The following is a 27,714-nucleotide window of genomic DNA, read 5'->3' on the forward strand; positions in this document are numbered from 1 at the left end:
CACTTGACTTCTGTGCACGCAGCTGATGTGATGGTAACAAGGTGGGCTTGGAGAAGTGGGTCTGCAGAGAGCATCCAAGGCTCACCTCTCAGGAGAGCAAAATGGTTTGTCATGTCCATTTGCTAGTGTGAATTACATGTCCCTGGATGGATGTTCAAAAGGTTAAATATTGAAATACAGCTGGAAAAAAGGACTGCGTAGACAAGCTACAGTATCTCGTGTGATGTATTTAATGTCCCTAATTTACATGCTGACAACTTTGCCATTTCTAAACAATGTTATCATTCATCTTTCTGATGATTAATCAGCACAAGCTTCAAACACTGTTTATCACACTTTGATGCAGCAATCAAACAAGAAAGGCAAGGTGTTACAGGGGTGGCTTGGTTGTTTTTTGTTTTTTTTCCCAAAAATCTTACAGTATTTACAAAAAGATGCATATTATTTTTCTAACACCATTCTTAGAATTATTCACTCATTCACAATCAGTCATTGTATAAAAACATCATTCAGAAATAGATTTTAAAATACACCCACCTCTGTTGCATAGTATACAGACAAATAGGCGAGAGTCATGACACTTGATTTTTGAATGAGAATGTGAACTGATTCAGAAGTACAACATTTCTGAGGAAGAAAGATGCACTTCTCAAAAAATAATCAGCTGTAGTTCTCCTGAAGCTAATGAGCTTCTTGTAGGTCTACCATCAAGTTTCCCTTTTACAGGTCAAGTATCTTTTGAGGTGTATTGCCACACACACAATGCTTGCATTAAGGTCAAACAAATCCTACTGCAATTAGAAGATTTACTCTGCAGTATTTGCACGTGGACACTGACAAAAACGAGTTACACAAAGTACTCCCAGGGATCAACGTTGGTTTCGTGTGTCATGGCCCACCCCTGGAACAACTCAATGGACCCGATTTGTTATTTCCAATTTCTGCGTGTATAATTGAGAACCTGAGTATAGCCTTACAGTTTTAGGATCTTTTCTTCTGTAAGAGGACCTTGGGTTCTGTTCACTGTAAGAGTTAAAATGGCAACAGAGGGATTAGCAGGTATTGACTGTTATCTATCCTGTTGATTTTCAAACAAAACTTGGTAATTTAGTCATTTGGTTATCTTGTATACCGATAACTTTTTCCGCTTTAAAATGTGCTCCAGTGAATTCATTGAGCCTGGTCCATTAAAGAGCAACAGGGAACTCTGAACAATAGGTGCTTGTTTTACAGCTACTTGCAAATGCTTCGAAAGCACTAAATTGCCTTTTATACTCAACAGTCTAATAACAAAGACTGATTTTTCTCCCTTTTTTTTCCCAATTGATTTGATGGTTCACTTGAGCTTTAAAAACACATTACATAAATCTTTACAGCTATTACAGAAGTCTTTTGTCAAGTTTGGGGGGTTTTTTGTTGTTTTTTTTTCCCCACAGGGTAATCATTCACCCTTAAACTCACTGTACCACACATACCAGGATCGTGCTTGACTCTGGATCCACAGGAATAATAAGTCCTAGAGGCTTATTTTGCATGGGGAGGGACCTAAATCCTTCCAAAGGCAGTTTGTCACGGAAAGCTCCTGGTTCAGAGGTATATTGGAAAAAGCACTGAGCACTCCCGAAGGCATTGCCACAGCCTCCTGAAGAGGAAAGGACACTTTGCAGGATCAGACCCTCACAGCCCTGTTTTAGACGAGCTTATTTCACAGTAGAAATTTAATGACGTAAAAAGAACACCTCTCTAATGACCCACCACGGCACACATCCATCCATCCCAGTGTGTAACACCAAGGACTGTGACAACTAGACGACTTAACAATTAAGTGAAATTAATCTTCTGAGCTAACAGACCGTGGTGGTGGCTTTGCCGCCAGCCCTGTGTTGAACATTGCCCCAGGGTGGATCCATGGCTACGCTGCAGTGAATGAGTAGGGGCAAAATCAGGTTTTTCAGGGATTTAATGTGTCTCCCATGTTGATGTTTTCAGGATTACATCATCCATCTGACTTAACCTTTAGAGGCATTACCTCCGACAACAGCTCCATCCTCTCCTGCTATTTAACTTTACCGTTACAACTTTGTTTGGGTTTGATGGCCCGTGGTGGAAATATTAGCTAGGATTAACTGAGAGGGTGGGAGATCTGTCAATGTAGACCTCTCTTCCTGCTGCAGAATAAAGGGGAATGTGCTGCTCACCGGGCAGAGGTGTAGAGAGCAAGAGCTGGTAGAAAAGCAGTTAGTGTTGAAAACCCTTCAGAAACACAGTTGGGTACAAAACCCCAAAACCTGAGCAGATGATATTATCTCCACCAGGAAAAGCAGAGAGGCTGTTACATGCCAGGCTTCTTCATCCTATTTTCTCCTGACCCCTGTGTGTCCAGATGCTGTTTCACTTTCCTCCTGGTTTTGAAGTGGAGGATTTCTATCGCTCTCCCCTTTCCCAGCACCGCCCCCCGCAACTGCCCTGCTGTGGTCCGTGAGGAAAGCCCAACCCTGCAGGTGTGCAGGGCCAGGGCTCACTTTGGGGAAAATGAAGAAGGAAAAGCTGAGAGAAGTAGGATGCTCTCACTGCTCTCCTGCCGATCCACCTCTTTCAGCAGTATGATCACTCAGCAAAGCGCTTGGCTCTTTGAAGAACAGATCAGTATAGACGGGGCTTGGCTGGCACTGTAAGGAGAAGGTGGGGCTCTGCTGGTGATGGAGCAGGAGATGAAGGAGTGAATCAGAAAGAACCCAGTTAAATGCACAGGGGTCTATCTCCACCCCTGAGCTTCTCCGTACTGGGAGCCACGGTGAGCCTCTCAGTTAAAGATGCTGGGGTAAAATACGTTTGATGCTCAGAGATTGCCATGTGCACCCACCAGAAAATTTTGCAGATAGCTGGCCGGGATTCTGCTCTCATTGCCAGTGCTGTAAATCCAGAGTAGCGACCCTGACTTTCCTGGCTGTGTTTAGAGCAGCACGAAACCTGGCTTCATGTTATAACCGCTGTAAAAGCAGGATGGGTCAGATTCATGCCTGGTGGAGCACGACGGAGGAGTTGGGGGCAGCACTCTATTAATGAAGTTATTATTCAAATGAAGAACTTAAAACCAAAAAAAAAGAGAAGGATGGAGTTGCTGGTGACACTGACCGACATTGTTCGGGGATCACAGTAAGGAGATCTGCTCGGCAAACAGGGAGAGCAGAGCTAGCGCCAGGGTGCAGCTGCTGCACGGGGGGAGTGGTGCCAAGGGGGCCGTGTTTCGGAGCATGCACTCCACCCTGGACCAGGAGCCATTGTTGGGCAGCGGCTGTATTCCTGCCAGGCTGCACATGATGTTGTAAACATCCACGGATCTGATGGGAGGCGCTCGGAAGTTGGATCGGAAATCTGCAGGGAAAACAGGCAAAGAGAAGAGTTGGCGTCGTACAGCTTGGGGCTCAGCTCCTGAAACACAGGGCACTGTGGGGCAACAGAGCTCAGCAAAAACATTTTAAATGTTTTAATTCATTATTTTTATTTCTAGTTCAATTTTATTCTAAAAACTAAAAAAGAAAAATTAATTAAATTATTAAGTACAGGAGCTCCTTTACTGTGTATGCTTGGTAGATTTAATAGCCTGAAATAATTGTATTGCACATTCTGCTCTGCTTTCGCTCCTATCTGCAGTCGCAGCCTGGTGCTCGGCAGTGTTTTCCACTGATGAAGGGGAAATCAGGGGTTTCACATCTGCCCAGCGGACAGGTGGGCGAGGTATGCTGCAACCTTTCCAAAGAAAGTGCTCTGCGCTAGTGAGTCCGAATCCACCAACAAAAGAAGAATTCATGTGTTTCAAATAGAATTAAAAATTTAGGCCAGTCTTGGAAAATAGGGCAAAGGGATAGAGTTAATGTGCTGGGACGTCAGAGAGGGGCTGACCAAATCCCTTCATGTCTCTCTGCCCTGTTTCTCCAGCTATAAAACAGATACAGAGCTAGAAACCTTCCTGGCATCCAGCCATAGTGAGGAAATCCTGCCACCTATTTGTAATTTTTGGGTGTCGCAGAGTGGCACATCAGGGTCCTGACATGCCAGGGCTGCAGGGACACTGGGGTAGGGGCCCTGGGGCTGCGAAGGGAGCGGGACACCAGGGACGGTGGTGTTGTACCTGGCCCGTATGCGAGGAAGAAGGCTCTCATGTCCATGAGCTCGTTGTCGTAGCCGTGCCAGCCATTCTGCCAGGCCTCCTTCCTCCCCGTCCCGTTCTCCCAGAAGGGCAGCTTGTCCCTGCTCTGGGCGACAACAGCAGAGCGCGGTTAGTGCCCGCCTGCCAGGCTGTGCGTGGTGTGCCACACGGGCACCGTGGTGTGCCATTCTGTGTCTCCGTGTGCTCTACCACCCCATCAGGCCCCTGCACCGTGCCGTCAGCTGCACAGGGGCTCATCACTGGAGGGGTGACCCCTGCCTTTGCCGTCTCAGCGAGCAGCCATCTCCCGGCTGAGCGGGCAGGACAACTTTCTGCCTCTCATCTAAATTTCTGCTGTGAGCACAAAGTATCACAGCCATATGTGACATGTGTAAGCAAGGTGGTGTCCCTCTCCCGCTGCATGCTAGCAGTGCTGCTCTCCCACCCGGCACCACGCACTCCCATGGATTTGATGGTGTGGTGTTCTGCTCGACATGCCATTGGCACCATAAAAGAAGAAGCCATTTTTGCTCCGTTTGACTAGTCAGCCTAAACAATACAAATATCACCCCTACTATATTCTTTCTAATTATTATTATTTCTTCTCCCTGCTTGTTTTAGTATTAAAGCCATGAGGTTCCTTCCAGGGAATGCAGGCTCAGACCTAAGACAGTCCCCTTCTCCCTGGCAAGGCAACTGAGAAACTCTCAGTTTTCTCTCCCTGCTCAGTGTCCATGCTTTAATAATGCGTCATCATAATTCTTGTTTTTCCTTGCCCATATTGCACTTAAGTCATACTTTTAAATTCCTTCCTTACTTTCTCCTGCTCCGTATTAACAGCTCTTACCAGACTACCTACAATAGTGCCATATCCTGGCCCACTCGGGAGCAGCGGTCCCTAGGGGCTGCTCAAAATGCTCGACCAACCCTCTCCGCGAGTTTCTCTTGTCCCATGCTCCCTAGGGATGGCAGCAGACGTGACACTCCAGATATCCCCAAAACTATGGCAGGAATTTCACTTAGACGACGAACATCAGCTGACAGTTTGTGAGACCCCTGGCATTAATCTATCTGATGGTTACAGAGAAGGAGCTACAGTTCCCTAAAGCGGCCAGATCTGGGCTTCACAGTCTGTCACAGGAGCACAGCAGATGCCCCAACAGAGTCTCCCACATTCCCACCCTGGGCGAGTGGTGCCACAACCCCTGCAGATGGTGAAGTGGATTGACCCAGGATCCCTTTCCTTTTACAAACATTTATTTTGTCTGATTGTTGTTTTCCTCCTCTGCCCAAGAAGAAAATTGACTGTGCGCAGGAGCACTGGGGACGGCAATGATTACGGCTATGAGGTGTAGCTCTTCTGACTGCTTTCCAGGGGAACCCCCAGAGTATCCCTTGTGTTTCTTCATAAGTAATAGTCAGCAGATGTACCAGATAATTAAACAATTTTAGCTGACAAATTAAATCTCCTTCCTTGTCCCCATCTATTTCACTGACAGTGCTCAGAGCAAGCCAAGGAGAAAATAGACTCCTTCCCCTCTTCATACCGTAGCACCTCCTCACGCCGTGGCTCTGCTTACTGCGGTTCCCAGGGACTAATTGTCACTGGGCTGCTCACCATTAGGCAACCTGTATGGCATTTGTTAGCAGCAGCTCCAGACAAGCCAAGTCACATCTAGTTTACAACGTTTCTTTGGCACTACCATGACATTGCCGAAGCTACACCCCTCCACGGTCCTGTCACATGTCGTGGCCTCAGCTGCTTCCCCAGGAATGGCAAACGCAGGAGCTAGTGTGACTTTCCATCACCCACCCAGACACCAGGAGATACCTACTCGCAGCTAGATATGCAGTCAAAGGCACAGTCATTTCCATTATTTTTGCTGCTAGTTGGGTCAGAAAACATACTACTTTCTTTCACAACTGCAGCTGAAGTGAGAGCTCGTGAAACGGAGCTGTTAACAGCAGTAGCTTCAGGGAAAGGGCTGTGCAAGCATCTCAGCACTGCCCTTCTAGAGCATCAGGCTCTGCCTTACAGCAAACCCCACAAAGCCCTGGGGCTTCTCTGGGGCAAGGGTGCTGGCAGCACCCCGACGTGCCTGCCTTGGCAAGCCCAAATGGGACAGAGGACTCAACTGAGACATTAACTTTTCATACTCAGCCTAAGCCTGGGCTAGCGCTGCTCCTCAAAGATGAAGCAGGCGTGTCTGGGACCGCCGACGATGGACTTCTCCCTGCATGTGCATGTTTAGATGCTGTACAGCAATTGTTCCCTAAAACTTGGGAAAATACGCTGAGATGGGTATAGGGTGAGCACGCAGCCCTGAGGGCTAACACCATTGTTGCACGCAGGAGAGCAGCTGGGGGAAATTCTGCTCAAAGGATGGGGACCACTCACTCATGTGGAGGGAACAAGATAGTATTAGCAGATCAGCTTTGATACAGCCGGAGGTTGGTGAAATCCCTCCTCATCCTGCTTTAACCGAAATGTGGACGGGCTTTTGTTCCTATGCTCCTTACTGTGAAAAAAAAAAACTTTCCAGATACATCCCCTTTGTCTCTCCAAAAAAAAAAAAAAATCCCCTTTTCAAACAGCTTATAGCTATCCACTAGCTGACAGAGAGTTAAAACAGCCCGTGAGAATGATAAGGAAGAGCTGAACATCCTCTCTTCAGTGGTTTGGGCAGGAAGTATAATAGAAGGCTCAATTATTGCTTTAAAAATATGACAGGAAACTTTCATTTTCACATCCCATTCACAGATAATGAAAATGTACTGAGGAGAAGGAAAATCTGACAGCATTAATGAGAGGACATTCTTGAAAATCGGAAACAATGGGAAGGAATGGGCAGAGAGACAGAAATAATTACCATAGCAGCAGTGTTTGCTGCACTGTTATTAAGGTTTGTCAGAGTTTCAACGATTTTTTTAAAGTGCATTTTTTTTTTTACAGAATATGTAAAAATGTTCTGTGTTGAACTTCTATACAAAAGAGTTTAGTTGTAATTTTTTAAAATCAGTTTGGCAAAAATGTTTCCGATTCCTACTTTACGTGTCTGAATCTTAACTCTGGCTTTTTTTTTTTTTTAACCAGAAATGTGCTGCTCACCCATCTGTACTCAAAAGCAATAAGGTTTTTTTAGAGGTGCGTTTTTATTCAGCTGTAGAACTTATTATCCTAAAGTCAGGTTGGCTAGTGAGAAATGTGGTGGTGTGGACCATCTTGAGCAAAGCCTGGTGAGCAGTAGCTCTGAGGGTCATGAAAGAAGATGCTCAACTGAGTTACAATAATCTGCAAGGCAATGATGGGCAATGACTATGCTGGGACACTGAAAAAACCCAGGACTCCTTGGTTCTGTCACCAACTTACTGACTTAATGTATGGCCCTGGGCAAATCACTTAGTACGGCTCCTCAGTTTACCCACGTAGAAGATATATAAGTTGCCTCACCCTCTGAGCTGTGGTGAGGGGCAGTTAATATCTGTAACGTGGAGATGCTCAGTAGCGATACAAGTACAAAATAACAACAACAACAATAATTTAGAGTAACAAAATAAGTTGGCATGAAAGACCTTTTCATGTGCAAGTCTAATAGATTCTCTGCTTAACAAGCTCTCAGATTTCAGTGTGCACACTGGGTATCTCTGAGGAGTAAACCCCCAGCCTGACCCTTTTGAGGCTGGAGGGCTTGGGAGAAATGGGGCATTTTTAGGACGGAGTCTGGTGGGTGGGAAGCCAGGCAGAAGGAAAAGTTGCCACGAAGTACTGCTGAATGGAGGGATAGTAAGGTCTTGAAATGGAATCACTCTTCTTGTGTCTGAGATTAAGGTCGATGGGCAGGGGGAAGAGGAGTAAAGCAACAGAACTGGAATGGGAAATACAAAAACTCCTCCTGCTTTATGACGACGCAGAAAAAAGAACGATCTTGACTATTTAACTTTGTCTACCTTCAGCATAGCTGCCATGCCTTTAGGCTCTTTTAAGCACATAGCAATATTTGACATTAGTTTTGTAGTCAGCCCAAGTAAATGATGTAACACTTCAACTCAATGCCAGCATAGAATTGTACATTTTTCTTATTGTTTTCATATATTGCACCTTTTCACATTGATGTCTAAGTATTTTGCTTCTATACTTTACCTCTACTATGAACCATCCTTTCTCGGCCACGAGAGTTAGAGGAGAGACAAATTTTCCTTTTTTGTAGAAAAACCTGTCTGGAATATCCTGTATGTTATAAACGTGCATGTGTTCCACAGCTTTCAATTTTTGATATATCTGCAAAGAAAACAAATGTTAGGACACCATATGGCTGTAAAGAGCATATACGCACCTACGGGTACGTGGAAACACCTGAATTTGTAAAATGGCTAATCCCCGTTAATGACTGATCATCAGCACATTCAAGCTGGGACTTTGCCGGTCCAAAGATGACGGCTGTGCAAAACCTGCTTATGTGGTTTAGGAGGTTCTGAAAACTTGGATCATAAACACATAGGAATGCATGAATTCATGTATTATATATATTTATAATACACGCACTCACAAATGTATGCATGTGAGTATATCAGCCTACAGAGGCAGACCAGCAGAAACCAAACCATCACAGGAGACAGTAAACTAAGTGGTGAAAGATGCTCAAAGGCACCATGTGGACTGGGTACAGATGCGGAAAAGGGATATTGCCTTTGGCCTCTGCCACTCATTCCCTCTTTGTGCTCTTGAATGAACAATTAATGTCACCTCACCCGTGTTTCTTACACTCAACCAGTCAATCCCTATCTAGGGGACTGATAGTGCTTAGTTATCTGCTTCATAAGGATGCCGTGAAGCCAATGCCAATGTCTATGGCACAATGCCGTACAAGTGGTTTATTAATATTAATCATCCTGTCTGGAATATAATCACACAAATATGGCTAAACCCCAAATTATTCAGAAAAATATTTTAAATGCCTAAAGAAAATGTTCGTATGCCATAAAGAAGGTGGTTATTTGAGTCCCCAGAGTGTATATCGCTCTTTTGCTTAAATATAAATAATCTTCAGGAATAAATAGCTTGATTCTGCAAAGAATGAAAGGTCCTTCACTAGCCTATTAGCTAAGTACCCCTTGTGTGTATATGTGTGCAAGAGATTTGCACTGACATGCAGTCGCCATAAGGACGGCAGCAGGGTGCAATGGCGCGACTCAGCCAGACCCTCCCACCATGACCTGGACTAGAGAGTGGTCCTGGTGTTTCACCAGTACTTCTGGTGCTTCAAAATGAGATAACTCTTAAAGGTGATAACCACTATGTTATGATACAATCTAATTCCTAAACATGGCTCTTTAAAGTGAATTAAGAATAGAGGAATCTGGCTATTGGGAAACAGAAAATCAACTTTATTTCGCTTAAAAAAGCAGCACTCCAGTAAGAAGTCCTAAAACGAAATGAAGGAAGAAAACAAAACCATGGTGCGAGGCATCGTACTTTATTCTCCTCAGGGATATTAGGCTGTTTAATGAGAGAGAAGCATGTGCTTAAGAGCTTCATCGGATGAAACCCCATGTCTGCGTGAAGTCACAACTTATACTTGCCCTTGTTTGAATGTCTGGCCTACAAAAATAGGGATCTCTGAGTTCAGGCTGAGGAGAGCATATATAAATGCTGTGATCCCCTGCAGGAACTTTGAGTGAATTGCTTTCGCGTGCCTCTAAGACAACTTTCAATTCTGGCACTAATTTGAAATGTTCACAATATCACAGCTATACAATTCCTGGAGAGCCTGTTTGAGTACAAAAATTAGCAAATATTCTCTTCAAAAAAATTGCACAAGCTACAATATACTGGAACTGGCTAAGATATAATACAGAAAACAAAATTATTCACCTGGAGCGTGGACTGCCCATTTTGTACATCTACTCATCTATATTCTGAGGACAGCAATAATGACTTCTCAAGCATTAGTTTCTGCTTAAACTATAATGTACTAGTCTATTAGTTACAGATGCTGCATTTTCATTCTTTTCAAGTGGTTTCCGAATTTTTTTCTGAATTGTTTTAATTTGTCTCTCAAAATCCTGCAGTTCTAGCCTTGGGCTTTTATGGTTGATTCAATCCAACATGCTTATTCATCAAAATTCTTCAAAGGAGAATACTGTAAAAAAAAATATTTTTTGTAATTCTGGTCTAATGGAGTTAATTCCTCAAACTCTATGGGAGTTTACTGGAGTATGAATGTCTGACCTGCTCCAGATCATTTGAAAATCCCAGCTAGAGTGTCAATAAATTGACTAATATATATAAAAAATGCTAAAAATGGATTTTGAACTAAAATCTTTTAGCTATTTATCAGAAGCCTATAATGGTGGGGTTTGAAAGCATGTATCTGTGCCAAATAACGGTGAAAGTTCATGCTTTTTAATTTGCCTGGTGTGAATTTCCTTCAGAAACCAGCATCACAAGAGTGTCACAGGATCCAAGTCTGACTCCCGATAAGAGCCTCAGGCTGATTTTTACACACATCTCTGAGAGCAGGATTTGGATGTTACGGGCAAACAAAAGACACAATTGTCATAAAAAACAAGGAAACACAAAACTGAATAAATACAAATAAGCTGTACTTGCCTCCGCGTGCTTCTCTGGAGCTGGCCAGAGGCTCACAACAGGACCTCGGTCCTTCATTTGTATGGTATCACTCATATTGATATAGTTTTTCAGCTCAATCACTTTGTCCGCCCAAGAGATGTCTGTCATCCCGTGATCGGAGAAGAGGAGGACGTTGACATCATGCTGAAGGCCCTTGCTCTGTGAAGCGAGTGCGTGACAGCCATTACGGTCGGGTAAGAGCTTTGCACTGTCTGTGCTCGCTGGAGAATTTTAATCCCCATTTGACCTCCACTGATTTAGTGGAAGTTGGCCAGAAGGCGCACGGCTGCAAATGCCCTGCAATGTGCTTTGCCACCACCCATAGTGGTGGACATCCAGTCTCACTTGCTGCCCTGGAAGAGTCTGAGAGGTTAGCGCCAAAGAGAGATTTTCCCAAAATAAAGCCACCCCCCTGCTAAATAACCAGATGCTACATCCCAGTCCCACAAACCAGTTGTGCCAGTTGGTCTTAGACAGGTCTTCATCTGTAGGCCAAAACGGCTGGGGAAGAACAACTTTGTTACGGTACCACCTGTGGCAGGGGTGTTTCTCTCTTCCCCTCCCAAACACAAGCACTTAGCATTACAGCTTTTATAATTTAGTGAAATTGGAAATACATATTCCTCTCCTCACTGAAACACATAAAAAACTCCAATGTGCATTTATCATTGTCAGAAATATTCATAGAATTGACATTTACCCAAAAGCTTGGTATCCTCCTTTTCTCACTGCAAAATCATTTAGATAATGTTTTTTAAAACAAAGTTTAAAGTACAGAGTTCTGAATGGTGCCATAAAAACTGCTATAAAAGTTAATTGTCTGATTCCACAAACCTTAGGAAGCAAGCGGTTTTGATTCGTTCGCCTACTATAAAGCCCAGCTGGCAACACAAGTTATAAACAGAGCAACATGTATATTGGTTTATGGCTTCCCGGGGCTATCGGTATAATAATCCACTAGGAGGATTATAATGCCATCAATGAAAATAAAAATCAGGGGAATGGTTCCTTGACTTCCACGTGATCTCGGTAGCCTCTGTTTCTCAGGAAATAAAAGTTTACAGCCAGTGCATCCAATTAACAGGCATTAAATAGGCTCTCAGCAGTGCCACAAAGAGCAGTTTTAAAAGCCTTTTCCAAACGCACCCAGGAGCTGGGTTTTTGGACGCCACTCACCTTGATGAGCGCGATCATGTTGCTCAAGGCTTTGTCCACCTCCTTCAAAGCATTCTTCCGCTGCTGGGACGAAGGGCCGTAGTGGTGGCCTTCCACGTCGATGCGCTCGTAGTACACCGCAGCCATCTCGGCGCTGCCGTTGCTGGGGGTGGGAGGGAGGGGAAGGAGTGAGAGGCTGACGTACATGGAGACCTCCTGGCTGCCGGCATTATTGTCCTCACCAGCACACAGAGCCACAAAACCCCATTTTCTGCTTTCAGCCTGCGCTTTCTTACCTGCTGTCACACGGCTGGGCTCGTTAATTCATGCCCAGAGTCTCCTGAGTTTGCTTGAGACTCCCATCGGAGGTGCCAGGTAGAGACTGCCATGTGCAAGCACAGGCTGGCCTGGCAGCCCTCTACTACCTCTTCGAATTAGGAAGCCAGCTTTTCCTTTAATGACAAGGAAAGACCCAGAAGAAATACTAATTTCTGAGCTGAATGCCCTTATTAAAAGGATTGTGGGAATTGCCAGTCAAATGTGCTTTAATTAAAGTTTGGCACTTCTGGCTTTCTCCTGTGTGAGGTCTTCCAAACTACGGAGGTCAATTTAGGATGGGCTCTTCCATGACCTTGCAAAATCCCGAGTGGTATGAATTGGGGTGTGATTTTAGATGGGGTTTTTATTCAGGAATATGACCAAAGGGAAACTAAGGTAATCTCAGAGTTGCACAAGTTTAGCTGATCACACGTTTCTTCACTGAATGCCCTCAGCCTAACTAGTGGGGATTGCACATACATCAGTGCTTAATTACATTTTCATGACCACTTTACAGTTTACTATAAAGCTCCCTGAGAGCAGTCATGTGGATGAAGTCGCAAATCTATGTTCATGAAGTTCAAACCCAGTCTTTTCCTACTGTACTTAATATATGACAGGGTGTGCCATCCATAATACATGCTCTCCTCTAGATCAAGATCCCTACAAAAAGACTTCGTGTGATGTCCTGACAGGACCAGCTTCTCTGATTAAAGACACCTGAGTAGCTTGGTGTAATGAGTGAGACAGAAGAGAAAAAATCAGAGGTGAGGGACTGAATGAATGAATTAGGGTCTGTCATTTGCATTTGTAAGTTTGCTGAAGGCCTCAGAGGAGCAGTCCTGTAGGAAGCTGAAGGTCTCTGCTGTGGTGGGAATTTCTCCACCGCTGGCCCTGCAGAACAGTGTTCTTTCTCATTCTTCATGATTTTAAAATCATTCAAATGAAGCAGCCCTTCCCTCGCCCCAACTTCATTTTAAGCATTACTTTCCATCTGCATTAGGCATAAATTAATTTCTAAAAATTAACCCTGTAATTTCTATGTTGCGTACACACTCATTGAACCTACTGAAACAGTTTTCTTCTGCTGCAGTGCCTGTATTAACTAGCTACTTAGACTGTTTTGTGTCTTCTCACCTGTAACTAAATGATCATTTCGATCAAGATAGAAGCTAAGAAAGAGATTTATTGCATAAAACAAGTGGTCTTATTTAGGCTGTGGTGAGATTTCTCAGTGAGGGCTCAGTGCTGTAAGGATGAATGTTCAACTTTGCACATGACTTCAATGGGACAGGCTCCAGTTATGCGGCATGCTTAGGAGTTTGCAGGATTGGGTACAGCACATCCAGAGCTTGTAAGATTGAGTTTGACTTTGTTTCCATTTTTTGCCTGTTTTCCTAAGAAAACTAGGCATCTCTGATCATGGCTTGCATGGGAGAAGTAATCTGTCTTTCTAACTGTGTGTTAGCCCTGTCTTCTCTCATCACCAGTAACTTTCAAAAGAAATGGCTAAGGAAAGTTTGCTGAAGAAAGCTGGACAGCATCGATGGCAACACCAAAAAGGGTTTTATATTTTATCAACACACTTTGCAAGTACCGTGCAAACTTCACGACACCTGTCCAGGAAGGTAGGTAGATTACAACAGCCCTTAAATTACAGTTGTGGAAAGACATAAGGGAGGTTTTAGTTTTACTTGCCAAAAATGGGTGCTTGACTTAGTTTTGAATATTTTTGGTCTAAATAATGGTCTCAGAGCACCTGTTTGAAGAGACTGGAGAATACTCCTGAAGGATGGTTTCCTTTGGTTGCAAGAGGAGCTCAGTGGCTCCCTGATGAGTTAGGTACTCCTGCCCTTGCAGAGGGCATTGATAAAACTCCCTTCGACCCTGGTGAAGTTAAGATGGGTCAGGACGTTCCCGTGCCCAAACTAAAGTTAACCCCTAGGCAACCATGCCACAATAAAGGGCTTACTCTCTCTACCCTGAAGTCCCTGTAAGGTTTGCTAATGGTGGGAGCATAAGTGCAGTTCATTAACCACTAATACCTGCCATTAGGGCAACTGAGCATGGCACTGCTCCAGGCGACAGACTGCCCTTGCCACAGGCTGTTTTCTCACATATAGCTAGTGCCAGCCTCAGCCTAATGGGCTTTTTCAATTAGTTGGGGTGTGGCAAGGAAACAGGCTGGATTTGCCAGCCTTTGAACAGCTTCAAGAGCCAGAAGCTCTTGCAAAAGATGTAGATGATGATAAAACGCAGCTCAAGACTCTTCTACCCAGAGATGCTAACTCCTGCTAAATGAGTACGCCTACGACAAAGGCATTTCAGAGGCTTTACTTCTTATGGGCTGGCCCAGCAGCACTAAAAATTGTTTGCTAAATTTTAAAGGACTAAACAAAGAGGATGAATGAGAGAAAGGATAAGGAAAACCTACCTGATTTTTAATCTGTTCATTCTCTACCCTCCTTTCTTACTGTAAGTCCCTGCAGTATTTACACCCACAACTTATTATTAACTCTATTGACGATCGTTCCTTTTTCTTCTTTCCTGCCTTGCTGCAGACAGGGCACTTAGTTTAAAGAAAAGGAACCCAGGCAGAAATTCAAGAGGGGTGGTGTGTAAATGGCCACCAGAGACTGGACCTCCCGCACCTCCGGGATGATCTGTAGGATTTGGGCTCTTTAGCAGGCCGTAGCTGGTGTTTACGGCAGACATTGTGGTGGCAGGGATTTGCTCTTTTCTTGAAATCACCAGCTTTCACCTCTTGCGAGCTGCCCCACCTACACTGTTGTGTCCCTGCCCTTTTCTTCTCTTCCACCAAAGGCAGCAGCAAGCAGCCTTGTGACTCGGGGTGAATTAGCTATTGAAACGTTTTCAATGGGCTCCAGCTACCCAAAAGAACAGCTTGAAGGGCTGGAGCTTTTAACAGTTTGTGCCTCGCTTTTAGTCACTTTCACAGTTACAAAGCTGCAAACCGTCCTGAGCAGCCTTATGCACCTTGCTTATCACTTTCACAATTACAAAGCTGCAAACCGTCCTGAGCAGCCTTATGCACCTTGCTTCATAGAAACCAGGCAGGAAGCTTCAAGCATATCTTGACCCATCCTCAAATGATACCCAACCAAAAAGCTTTCTATGGTAATTCTGGGTTTCCGCAAGAAGTCAGAGCTGGTGTCTGTATTCAGTTTTCCATTCCCTTTTTCATTCACTGAATTAAAAGTGTCGCAGAAGCTCCAGAAAGCCTCCTATGGCACATATGACCTCCTCATGTCACATGCAGATAACTTTCTTAAAATCTAAGCTAAATCATTTCAGGATCAAATGTCTCACATATTCTGAGACAGCTTCTCTCTAAGCCCCATGCTGTAAACAACACTGTGATTTGTGAGCATCTGCGCAGCAGGACCCAGTGTGCAACTGGGAGCAACATCTCCAGCAGCACTCATAATTTCGGAGCCTTTATTTCAAGGAAAATCAACACTCAGCATCTGAATACGAAACTTTTCAGATTCAAATCGCTATCGCAGTTTGCAAGTAGTAAAGTAGAAGTGTATCCTAAGATTGGATAAATCATGGAACCAACAAGGTTTTAAAAGAGGAAGCTTAGTTATAGCTAAGGTAAGGCATTGGCTCCACACGTGGCGGTGCAATCTTCCCTGATTTTACAGCCTATGTGGAATTGTCCCTTGTTAATGTTTGGATGAGAGATGGTGGAACTGGAAAGCTGGGTGTGGAGCATACATTTTTCCTAGGAGTTGCCTGACAGACATATTCCCATCATTTCCATCAGTCGGGCTAGATGATCGTTGTAAGTCCCTTCCAAGTGAACTATTCTATTCTGTTCTGTTCTGTTCTATACTCATATTTGCACAAAATGAATGCCTGCTCCAAAATCCTTGTGCCTGAGATGTTCTAAAATGCAGAAAGAGCCAAAGCATTGGTCTCGTAAACAAGTGACCGGAGCTGAATTTCAGAATTTCCAAATTCCCAGGAGCTCTCTCTAAATCCAAACATTTCAAAGTCTGATATGTTTGCAGGTCAGTGAACGGATACTCACAGACTGATCTTGAAGTTGTCAGCAAATTAAAAATAGTAAGTCAGGATGTCTCCTCTGTGTTGTAGCCTACACATGAAAAGAGGAGCACATCTTTCCCTCCGATCTTAATGTAAGGGCCTATTTCTGTTACGAGCATGTTTCTATGACAGTACTATAAAGTAGTCTCGGCTCCCATCTTCCTATCTGGGAGCCAATCCTGAATATCTCCCTAGAGCAAGGCTGATAGTAAACCCAAATACTCATCCTTGAGAGAGGAAACCCCACGCTGTGGAAGTCTAGTGACGTACCGCAAAGACTCGAGAGCATCGCTGATGGCATCCGCAAAGTTTTTGTCTGTTGGGACGCTGAAGTACTCGCGGCAATAACTTGGTCTGACTCCAAGGATTTCGACCTCGCAACCTACGAGCAAAAAATGTGGTAAGCTCTGCTGTTTCACCTTGATCACAGACCCCACACCGTGGGGTCCAAGTTCAGGTTTGTAAATTCCCTGTGGCATTACTTACCTTACACCTTCCCTGCAGGAAACCTTGTGGTTGGGAAGGGAAAAGGGGAGAGAGGCTGGTTTGACGAGCGCTTGTAGCAAACTGTACATTGGATCCTTTTATTTCCCTCTCTAAAAGGAAGGTCTCTGTGTGACCTTGCCACAATAAAACTCTTGATTCCCTCATGGCAGATGGTTTCCACCTAAATCACTAGCTTGTTTTAATTTTAACTACTGTGGCCACATAGCCTCAGTTCCAGGCTTCCAACATAATAGATTTAGATATTGTTCCCTGAAAGTTCAGCAAATACTTTCCAGTTAGACACGCTGTATCTTACGTCGTAATATCCTCTATAAACCATATTTTATTATGTGATACTGGCACTCCACTATTAAATCTGTTTCCCAGGAGGTCTTATTAAAACAGTATAAACCAATTAATTCTCTTGGTAACTTGCAGCCTTCCTTGCAAAATACAGTCTGTTTTGTGGCCCAGAAATTTATGGCAACAAATCCTACAGGAGAACATGGCCCTGAACACACAAAACATGTTTTTGTGGGGTTTTTTTGCCCTTTTGCTCTCCGGTTACTATGCTGCTGAATAACATTAATATTTAAAAGAAGTGTGCTTTCAGAAACACTGGATTCATGCAAATTATCTTTCGAGAGCCCCAGAGTCCTCCCATCACAGTTAGGCATTTTCTGGTGTATTCCTGGGGCACAAGGGGAAAAAAAAAAAGAGAGCTTTTGCAAAATGGCCTCTGTATACAGCAATACAGTCAAGTCAAAAAGGCAACTCTAAGCCATAGCCTGAATCTGCCTACATTTGGGTCCCTTTGCTTCTCCTTTGGGATGAAAGGAATAGTCATTAAGGACTGTCGTAAGTTGACTCATTGCTTGGGAGGGAAGAAGGTTGCACAGGAGGTGTAAGTACAGAGAGGGCACTAGAGCAAGCAGAGCTACTTTCAGAGATTATTTACAGCAGTTTGCTTATTGGGACACTCAGTAAAGAGAATTTGTCAGTGTCTTGCATCTCAGCCCGCGTGAGCTCACATCGCTGAGGTGCAGTACTGGGACACCGGGAAAAGCACACCGCTTGCAGGCTAAGCTGGCTAAGAGACTTCTGATCGTGACTTCTCAGGAGTACCATGAAAGGTTAGAAAAACTTAAATATTTAAGCCTAGGAAATTTTAGAAAATCTTCACTGATTTGCAGAAAGCCAGGTAAGTCAGATGGAGGTTACCTTTTCCAAAAGTTAGAGAGCCCTAGCACACATGACAGATTCAGTCTCTTCACCCTATGGTCCATGGTAGCGTCTCCCAGGCCTCCACATTCTTTGTGTGTTTCAAGGGACCCCATCTATTATGATTAATTGTTTGTAAGAATTAATTATTTGCAATAATAAACAGAAAATGTAGTCAACTAATTCACTTTTCTATAAAAACATAGTTACATAATTTTGAACCTCTAGCTAATACTTGTTTTTATAAAAATTGTGGGAGTGTGTGATGGTGCTCACTTTTTGTTCTTCCCCTGTTGCCCCAAGCTTATATGACTTAATCCTCCCCTTTCCGCATGGAGATACTTTAGTGTTTATCTCTCCGCCATGAAAGTAATCGGCAACCTGGATGAACAGCCTGCCAATTACTTGACAAGAACTGACTCTCCATACCGTCCCATAGTAAAATTTCTATACATCTGTACACAGCACCTTCAAGAAATTACATTGTGCAACAGAGACAGGTCCCAGCTGCTACGTACCCAAATCATCAAAAAAATGTGTTCCATGAATGACCTGAAGTCATCTCCAGGAAGCAGGAGCCCTTGCCCCCTGCCCTGAGGGCGTGCAGCTTCAGTCTTTTGCATGATGTCCTGGGTGCTACCAGCAGCAAAACACGGGCTTTCGGCTACCTCGGGTACTAGAGGTGATGCAGTAGTCCTCTGTGGGCTTTGCTAGTATTTCAGGACTGAACTGGAACTTCGCAGCCAATTTCTCCTTCGACACTTGAGTCTGGGAAAAGATTGGCTCCAAAGCCAGGCAAGAAGTTAAGGACGTGTTTGGAAACATGTTGGAAATGCCTAGTATTTTAGTTCAGGTGGATGATTGCTCATAGCCAATGACTAATATGATGATTTTGCCCCTTTTTTCCTCTTCAGATACTGACATCAGATTATAATTTTCTCAGATAACGTTCCTCAGAATTACTCACGAGATAATTTTAACTGGAAGCATTAACCTCTTGGGGATCTGGGATATTTTAGTTGCTCAGATATCTTTGCTATTTCTAGACTGTCAGGTGATGAGCATGACATAAAAAACTACAGAGGCAACAACAATTAGAAATCATTTTGGCCACTAAATATTGGTCTTCAAGTGTGCAGTTCATTGGCAGTAACACTGAAAATTCATGCTGCTCAGATAGCAAGAGCTTCCTTTTTCTTTTTTTTTTTTTAGCCTCTGTGATGAACAAAACTTAAAATTGGATTTTTGATGTTAAGGTTTGTTACAATTCCAAAATACTGGCCATGAAGACCCTTTAATATTTAAATTTCATTTTGGTAGAGGCCAGGACAGATGGTAAATTTTCTCATTTAAATATTACGGGAAAGGAAATTTAAGAAGATTTGGAGCCAGACAAAGGGAATGTTAAGTTTTTCTTGGTTAAACTACAAATGGATGAGCTGTATTTACTAAGATGTAATGTTAGATACCTTTCTGCACAGTTTTGTATGATGCTAAACCTTTATTTAAAAACCTGAACTACTGGAGCAGGAATAAGGACTTCTTTCACAGTGATAATATAGGCTCCTCTTTATCTGTCTAACATGGAGACCTGAACCTCTGCCAGCTTTAAATTGCATTTCTAAACATTGATTTAACAGTCGGACACTTCATGTCATAACAGAAGGTTTTGAAAACTTTCCAGACTAGCTCCATGGTCAGGTAAATGTGTTAAATGGCAAAAAGTTGGGTTTAGAGTCTTTTTTTTCCCCTTTCTCTCAGTTCAGTGTTTAGAAAAGTTGTCACTGCACTTCAGCTGAAGCAGTTGCATAGGCTGCTGGAAAATGAAGGAGTTTGAGGGTCTGGGGTCACATCACCCACCGGGCCAGGCATGAGGAGTGCTATAAAGCTTTGACTTTGGTGGTACCACCACGATGCGCTCGCACTCCTCTGGGGCTTCTCCATCCGCTGGAGCGGCAGTGCTTCAGACAGGCGACCTGGGCGTGAGGCTGCGCATTTCACCCCACATACGGTGTTAGCTGTTGTGTTTTATTTAGCAATCAAACAGTCAGAGGATACATAACTTTTTCCCCAGGAATTCTTGAAGAGCAGAAACTGCCTAATAAACACCATGAAGAAAAGAGAAAAATGTCCCTACAAGCCGAGTGCTTATATTTTGGCAGAAGCGGTGGTTGGGACTCTCGGCGCGCTGGTATTTTGGCTCCACTGCTTCTAGAGGCAGGAGAGCCCAGATGAATTCTGCCCATGAGTTGTCTTTGCTGTGTTTATGTTGGGCTCACAGATAATGCTGTGAAGGATGGGTGTTCGTATCCGACAGCCCTCCTGCTCTGTGTCCCTGTTTGCTGGGGTCTGGATTTTCTTCCTTTAAGCACTGACTACGCATGAGAGAGGAACATAGGGAGGAATACCAAGCGGCAGATTTTGGGTTCCGACTTTGCAAAGCTTGGAACTGGCTCTGAGGAGGAAATGGCAGTGGTGTAAGTTAACCCTGGGAATTAGCTTGCTGGCATTCGCAATGTGTTTCTGCTACGTTTGATCAGTCTCATTTGTCTTCACTGCTGGCTAGAGAGAAAATAGCATCTTCCAGAACAAAGTGTGATGAATTTGGCTGAACATTGCTGTTCCTATTAGCAGTTTCCCAAACTTTTCCTGTTTGGATCTTTATCAGATTTGCAAGATTCATTACTAAGCAGCAGTATATCCTCAGGCTGGAAAGTTAATCACTAATAGCAGACCATACTCAGTGCAAACGTCTGTGGGACCTTCACCCACCTTGGTTATTAAACCCTTATTTTTTCTTTCATTTTGTTTGGCATCGCTCCCCAGTCAAACGCCCTTTAAAGAATTAAAGCTTTAAAATAATAAATCCAGAAGTAAGGATTACACCCTTACTATGGAACTAGAAAACAGTTCAAAAAAATCATATAGGGAAAATGTAATAAATACTATTGCATTTGGGTGACTTCTGTTTACTCCTGTTACACCTGGAGTCCTACTGCAGCCCAACTGTCCTGTGTTTTCGTTCAATAGTTCTAGGTTTCACCCCGCTTCCTGCCCTGTGCCTGACCCTGTATGGCCAACGTGTCCTCTGAGACCATGAACACCCTTAAAATACGCATGTGCTTAAGCATTTGCTGAACTGAGGCACTTATGACTGCCAAAGGTCGTCTGTCGCAGATAAATAATTAATGACAGACAGATGTATATGTCACAGTCCACAGCTCAAATACCAGATCCACGCAAAAAATTCCCCCTCTGTGTTGTAAGAATGCATACACTTGGCAGCATAAGCACTGGGAAAAGGGAGGCTCTGTCGTTCCTTGCAATTTTCCACTGGAAATAACGGACAGATAAGTGTGAAGGGTATACATATGTATCCAGGGATACATACGTATACACTCTCCTTCCTGGGAGACACTGCTCAAAGGGCAACATGAAAGAGCTAGGTAAAGTCCAAAGGCTTTTAATGGAAAGTGATACTGTTCCTTTGGATTTCAGTAGCTCTGTGTAGACTGTTACATCTACTCAGTACATGATTATACCTATTCAGTGCAGTTACATTAGACGTTAAAAATGAACAGTCTATAGAAATAGGTCTTTGTAAATCTTTAGAATTTCTACATTCTTGTATAATTTCTATATGCTACTATTTGCATTGCTGTCAGGTCACTTGGGTGATCTACAATGAGAAGCTTTTTTTTGAAGGCTGATCCAAACCATTATATCTAATCTGCAATTCCAGTCCCTTGGACTGCCTTTGAGTCCATAAGGCAATAGTGTCACCCTCAGTTCTTTTTGCTCTTCAGTACTGTAGAAACACTCTGGATGGCTTTTCAATGTTTCTTATCTTGGTTTGCTCTTTCTTCCCTCTCCTGAGAACTGTGGCCTTTTTTCTGGGACGCCATTAGCCACATTGCATGGAAAGACCGTGACCAGACACACGTGCACTGGGATGCAGAAGACAAGCTGGCCGGGAGCCCGCAGCATGAGTCAGCTGCTGCCGCCCTACCCACTGGCACTGGCTGCATTCAGTGCAGCTCTTCTAACATGCGGTCCTTCAGCCTGCAGTTACACGTATGAGGATATTTGCATACTGCTTAGGTAACAGAGTTAAAAGGCCAAAAAGTTGAGAAGCTGGGTACCTTGCAAGGGATTTGGTCTGGCTGCACAGCTGGAACATTTATTTCCATGTGGGTCCCTAAATGGACAGCCTAAGGGTATATTCCTATTTGTTAAAAAAACCTCGTTATTATACATCCCTAGTGATTTCAGTGGTCCAATATCCAACAAATGAGGAACGGAAAGGCCAAGTCCCTCCAGATGAATGGCTCAGACTCAGAGCAACTGGGACCTCAGCCGAGTTAATGATGAAGGAGGACAAGAGTGCTCACTCCAGCTCACCAAAGGATGTTTTGCTTTCAAATGGATTTTTCTGTCCCCACAGAGTAGATTGTCTTCAGCTCTCAGCTACTAATTTCCAGTTTAAAACCAAACAAGCATTGGGGAAGGATGGTTACTGTTTAACTTTGATCAGTGACATGGTCTACAGTGTTGCTCCATGAATGGTTCATGGAGCAGCCATTCAGCACAGCAGAAGCTACAGGTGGGCAAGAGGAAGGAGCAGTTGGTGGAGGAGGGGATGCTCTGCAAGCCAGCGCCCCCCTGAAGGTAACGTTTGGTGGAAAGCTGCCTTCAGTGACACTTCAGTCTTCTCCTTCCTAAGCATATGCAAATTGTCATGGCCTAAGAAAAGATAATTCATTTCTATGAGTGGTTACTAAAGCACTCATAATTCTTGTCTGTATTTCAGAACTGTATTAAAAAGCCATCCTACAGCGTATGGAGTGCTTAGATATAAAGATATACCGTTAAGACGGTAGCAATTTTTGACATACTAACCTGGCCAGTAGTACATGGAAACGTTCTTTTTTTCTTTCATCATTGTGACCCACAAAGGCTCCGATCCATTCCACCAGAGAGGCAGCAGGCTTTCTTTAGTCACACCAATGTCAAAAGATACATTTGTCTTTTGGTCCCACATGTAGTTTCCAATCATCTGATGGACCTCACAGTGGCGACCTTCGGGGGTGGAGAAAAAAAACAGCACAATCAGATTGGTGTTCTCCAGCAAAAGGATGCCACCACCACCACCACTGCTACCACTGGATCATCCAGAAAATCAGCTGAAAAGCCCTGATTTGAACTCAGGGACCTCTTACCTTGCAACCGCTCATAAGATCTTTTTGACTCTGTTACCTTTTATTGAGGTCCTCTAGGTAGCTCTCTATAGCCCCCAGTTCAGCCACCTAGAAGTTAGTTGCTGAAGCTTGTCAGCCACCTGTGTTCCCTTCACAGTCAATGGAGGAGAAGAGGCACCTCTAGAAAGCAATTCATGTGATCCTAAGATAGGCGTCTAAGGTATCTGGGAGGAGTTATCCTCTGGAGGTGCATATTGCTCTCTGTTAATTGTAGACAAAGAGCACATCATTCGCTTAGCTTCAGACAGCCAACTTTTAGACAGCTGAGGCCAGAAGAAACAAATCCCGCACCCCGTGGCCTGCTTAACATGCCATACCCAGTCCCCACACACAAACCACGGCAGCAGCAGCCCGTGCGGGTGCCACATGTTTGGCTGACACCTGGCTCCTTCCACACACGCAACATCTGCCAAGTCTGAGGCCATTATAAGGTACCCGCCAGCACACAGACCCAGAGGGCTGCGGGAAGCAGTCTGTGAATGGGAAGGGATAAAAGCACGATCTGGAAACATAGAATAAAGTTTGGGAAACTCGCCTTTCCTTCTCCTTTATCCATAAGGCACATTGTTTTTCTGCAAACAAGCAAAAACTAGGCTAAAGCCTTTATATATTACTTTTTTTTTCCGTTATTGTTAGGTTGTTTTCTTTTTTAAATGAACATGCTTTGTTCTTGGTTGTGGGGACAGCAATCATTTCATCAGACATTTTCAGCCCTCTTACTGCATCTTGGGGGCCCTTGGGCAACTTTATATTACAAGAAACTAGTATATAATAGCCAAGACGTGTCTTCCACTTCTTGTCATTGTCAGAAGAGAAGATAGTGTATTTTAAGAGTTAATCTGCAGGTGAATTAACAAAAATGGGAAAAGAAATGTTGAAGATTAAGTTGTACTGGGAGTTCACGATTTCCGTGACTTAAAAAGCAACGACTGATGCATGTGTGAGACAGTGTCATCATTAGCTGGTGAGTCACGATATTGCAAGGATCCAGATAACAGGCTTTAATTATTGTGAGACTGAGCGTGGTGATCAGAACTGAAATAACCTTGGTATGCTTGTTTTGAAAAGGCATCATTTTGAGCAGAGGACTCTTTATACTTTGGGTACATGTGACCTTGAAATGGATTTCGAACTCTCCTTCCCTACTACGAAGTATTTCAATTATGCAAAACATTTCCTCCTCCTCCTCCCCAGCAGAGAAAAGCAGTCCCAATTTGTGGCAGTCACTATTCACCATATTAAACCAAACAGGTTTACTGTAGGAAAACTGGTGGATTGGATGGGCAGCAATCTGTCCTCCTTAGGCTGCCAAGTGCTTTCTTCTCTGCAAGTCTAAAAAGAGTTAGAAGGAAGCCTCTATAGTGCACCAAAAACGCAGCCGTTCTACTTAGAGGACAATCCCATCTCTTCAGCTTCTTGAAGTCCACGTACTCCTGAGCATGTATCAACCTGCTAAACTTCTGGCAGGCAACTGGTGCCACCCTAGGAAACCTGCAGGTCAGTGCTGAAGCTGTTAGGTCACGTATTTGTATGATGTATAGTGTAGTCTTCATATAGAAACAATGAGCTCCAGCTGCTGCTGATGTGAGCTCCCTATAGGATTTAAGGTCTGCTGTCAGTTTGCCCACCTCTTTAAGGAACAGAACGGAGATTGTTCTTTGTAGCACTGTTGAGAAGTTTAATTAACTGTGTGCGCTAATACAGAGGACAGTATTCTTCTGATCACCACATCAGACAAGTTCATTCTTCCATGGACTCCACCTCTCTTTTTTATATTAAAAAAGAGGCCTAGAAGACTATAAGGCATCAATTTTCATTGCAGACATCCCTGGTTCACAGGGACAGAGGGGAACATTAGATGAGCATACAGACCAAAAGACATGACCATTTAATGCTGCCTGGAGCCATTCATGTCTGCTTGCCTGAAGCCTGTGTCCCAGAAAGACCCTGGACTTCCTTGGAAGACATCAATACCCAACTAATCAATCTCTTCCTTGGGTTGTTCATCCCAATATTTATCAGTAAACACTGTTCAAAAAGTATGCCTGGTCTCTAATTTTATTTTTGACCTTTGTTAATCTTCAACCATGGCTATTCTGTGCCATGCTCACTAGATTAAAAAGCTCTGTGATAGCTGGCATTTCTCCCCCTCAGAGACACTCATACACAGAATTAAGGTCACTTCTCAAATTTCTTTTGAGTCACCTGTACAACCCGAGTTCTTTACATCCCCTGTTATAAGTTATTTTCTCCATCCTGAGAAAATGACCTTTGGTGATCTCCTTTTTAATGATTATCAAAATAACAACATGGTATTAGACAGTCACCATAACACGCTGAATTTATTATTGCTTCCATTACTGCAGCTTTCCTCTGTGGTCAAACATTATCTTAAGAGTTACAAAAGTAGAAACAGTGCAAAAAGCAATTTCAGCATACAGCTGTCATTAGTTAAACTCACTGCAATTGTAGTAGAAAGCACCCCTTCCGCAAGAAACAGAGGAAAACAAAGAGGGTATAGTTCCCAGGAATATGATAACTGCTGTATCCCTCTGGAAGAGAGCCAGCAAAAGCATTTGCAAGTCTGTGTGCTACAGCTTACTTGGACACTACACTTCTTACAGCATTGGCTTTGTCTAAAGCACATTCCCATGTCTCCAGGCACTTTTGTCAGCATTCAAATGAATCTATGCAAAACAAAGATGAAATTAAAAAAACCCCAACAAAACACACAGCCACTTGGCCACCCACAACAACAGCACAGTAACGCTGAGCACTGTGCACCCTACACTGACCGTATGTGAGATTTGGAAACCAGAGCGTGTGCTCCTGTAGCATTTGCTACAGGAATGACCTATTCTTTCTTTGGTGGTCTTTTCCTGACTGCAGGGACAGTGTGTAGGATCACCAGTAGGCACGATATATCGTACAGGGACCACCTGCGTCTAAATCTACAAGAGAAAACGCTCTTCTGAGACGCTCAATGATCTTTTTTTTATGAGAGGCAGCGTGTGGCAGATGCGCAATGTTACACCTGGTGCATCAGGCAACAAAACAGTTAAACCATCTCTGCACTGAGCAAATCAGATTTATCAGAGAACCCATGGTGTGTATATTAGCCAAGGCAGCAAAGGTGCCATAATCTGTACCCACGTGGTATCCACCTGATGACGAACATAAGCACATGCATTTAGCTAAATGTACTGTACTATGCAATATTATATGCATGCCTTGCTGCTACGCTGAGACCTTTCCTCCCATGTCCCACCATGATGTCCCCACTCCCCGGGAAGTGACAAGAGCCAGGAGTGCAGATGCAAGCACAGGCTGCTGTGGGGCTATATAGGCTGGGGAAGAGCTAAGTTCCTCCACGCAAACAGCTGCACACACATAAGGTAGGTTTTAACAGCTGAAGCGAGACATGCAGTTCCCTTTCTCCCCTTCTTTCCCTCCCCACAATGTTTTTCCTCCACTATTCCCTTGCTTGGAGAGTCACCTAAATGCCGACCCAGACCTGCTCATTTATCAGCTCCTCACCCCACTTCCGGCCCCCCTGGAGACCTGCTGGATGATTTGCCTTAGGAAATACTCTGCTCATGCTGCCTGCCGTGAGGAGGAAGAGAGCAGGACTTTAAAGTCACAAGCGCCGTATTCCCGCTCCAGAGCAGATATCGTGGTGTTGCCGTCCCCAAGGACTGAGTCCAGCCTGCTGTGAGCAAAGCATCCTGAAGGGCCCGGCTCTGCCCACTTTGATACATGCCCTGCTCTGCTCTTCCCCTGCTGGGTCTCATCTGCCCTGCTTTGAAAAGGAAGACCTCAGGGAAAAAACAAAACCCGTGTGCTAGAAGACCAGGGCTCATGAGAAGAAGCTCTGGTCTGGGCAAAGCGGCCCTGCCATCTGCAGGCCCCCAAGCGAAAACAGTACCCGCAAGATGTGCACGGACAATTTATGTTCCCAGAAGAGCTTGCTAGCAAAGTCTTTCCAATTTTTTGTGACCTCCAATTCCAGACAGATCTGAAGCAGAAACACCTTAGCCTATGTCAGGCGAGGCTTTGCAATCCAAGTAGGATCACATCAAAAGGCACAGAAAAATCTCTGCTATACACAGCATTTTTTTTTTTCTTGAAGGGGATTCATTTAATAAGAGCATGAAACTCTTAATTCAATGCTTTCATAATGGGGCCAGGCCTGGGGTGCACACAAATTGCTTCCAAAGCATCCAGCTTAGGTTTTGGATACTTGCTTGCGTGGGAAGGCAGGTCTTGCGGCCCTGGAGAGCAGGTGCTCCGAGCTGTCGGTTGGTCTCCTGAATTGAATGGCAGCGGTGGGCTGAGGGGCCACACTGGGACCCCTGACCACCCACAGCTGGGTACGGCTTGAGGGGACCGCAGCTCCAAACACCACAGACAGCCCGCAAAAA

At 44.1% G+C, this 27,714-nt stretch overlaps 1 protein-coding gene across 1 annotated transcript in view; it reads right to left on the minus strand.

Annotated features, from left to right (window-relative positions):
• Nucleotides 1–215: 215 nt before the first annotated feature.
• The window catches only part of ENPP6 (ectonucleotide pyrophosphatase/phosphodiesterase 6), a 34,491-nt gene continuing 6,992 nt past the window's right edge, over nt 216–27,714 (minus strand). Inside the window, exons 2-8 of the mRNA XM_009277354.2 lie at nt 22,935–23,114; nt 16,599–16,710; nt 11,958–12,099; nt 10,761–10,940; nt 8,292–8,429; nt 4,133–4,256; nt 216–3,375 (exon numbers count right to left, since the gene is read on the minus strand). Coding sequence (XP_009275629.1) covers nt 3,152–3,375; nt 4,133–4,256; nt 8,292–8,429; nt 10,761–10,940; nt 11,958–12,099; nt 16,599–16,710; nt 22,935–23,114 — 1,100 coding nt within the window. The 3' untranslated portion in view covers nt 216–3,151. The remainder of the gene's footprint in view (nt 3,376–4,132; nt 4,257–8,291; nt 8,430–10,760; nt 10,941–11,957; nt 12,100–16,598; nt 16,711–22,934; nt 23,115–27,714) is intronic.

Source organism: Aptenodytes forsteri, unplaced genomic scaffold (assembly GCF_000699145.1).
Source record: "Aptenodytes forsteri isolate BGI_AS27 unplaced genomic scaffold, ASM69914v1 Scaffold65, whole genome shotgun sequence".
Lineage (NCBI taxonomy): Eukaryota > Metazoa > Chordata > Aves > Sphenisciformes > Spheniscidae > Aptenodytes > Aptenodytes forsteri.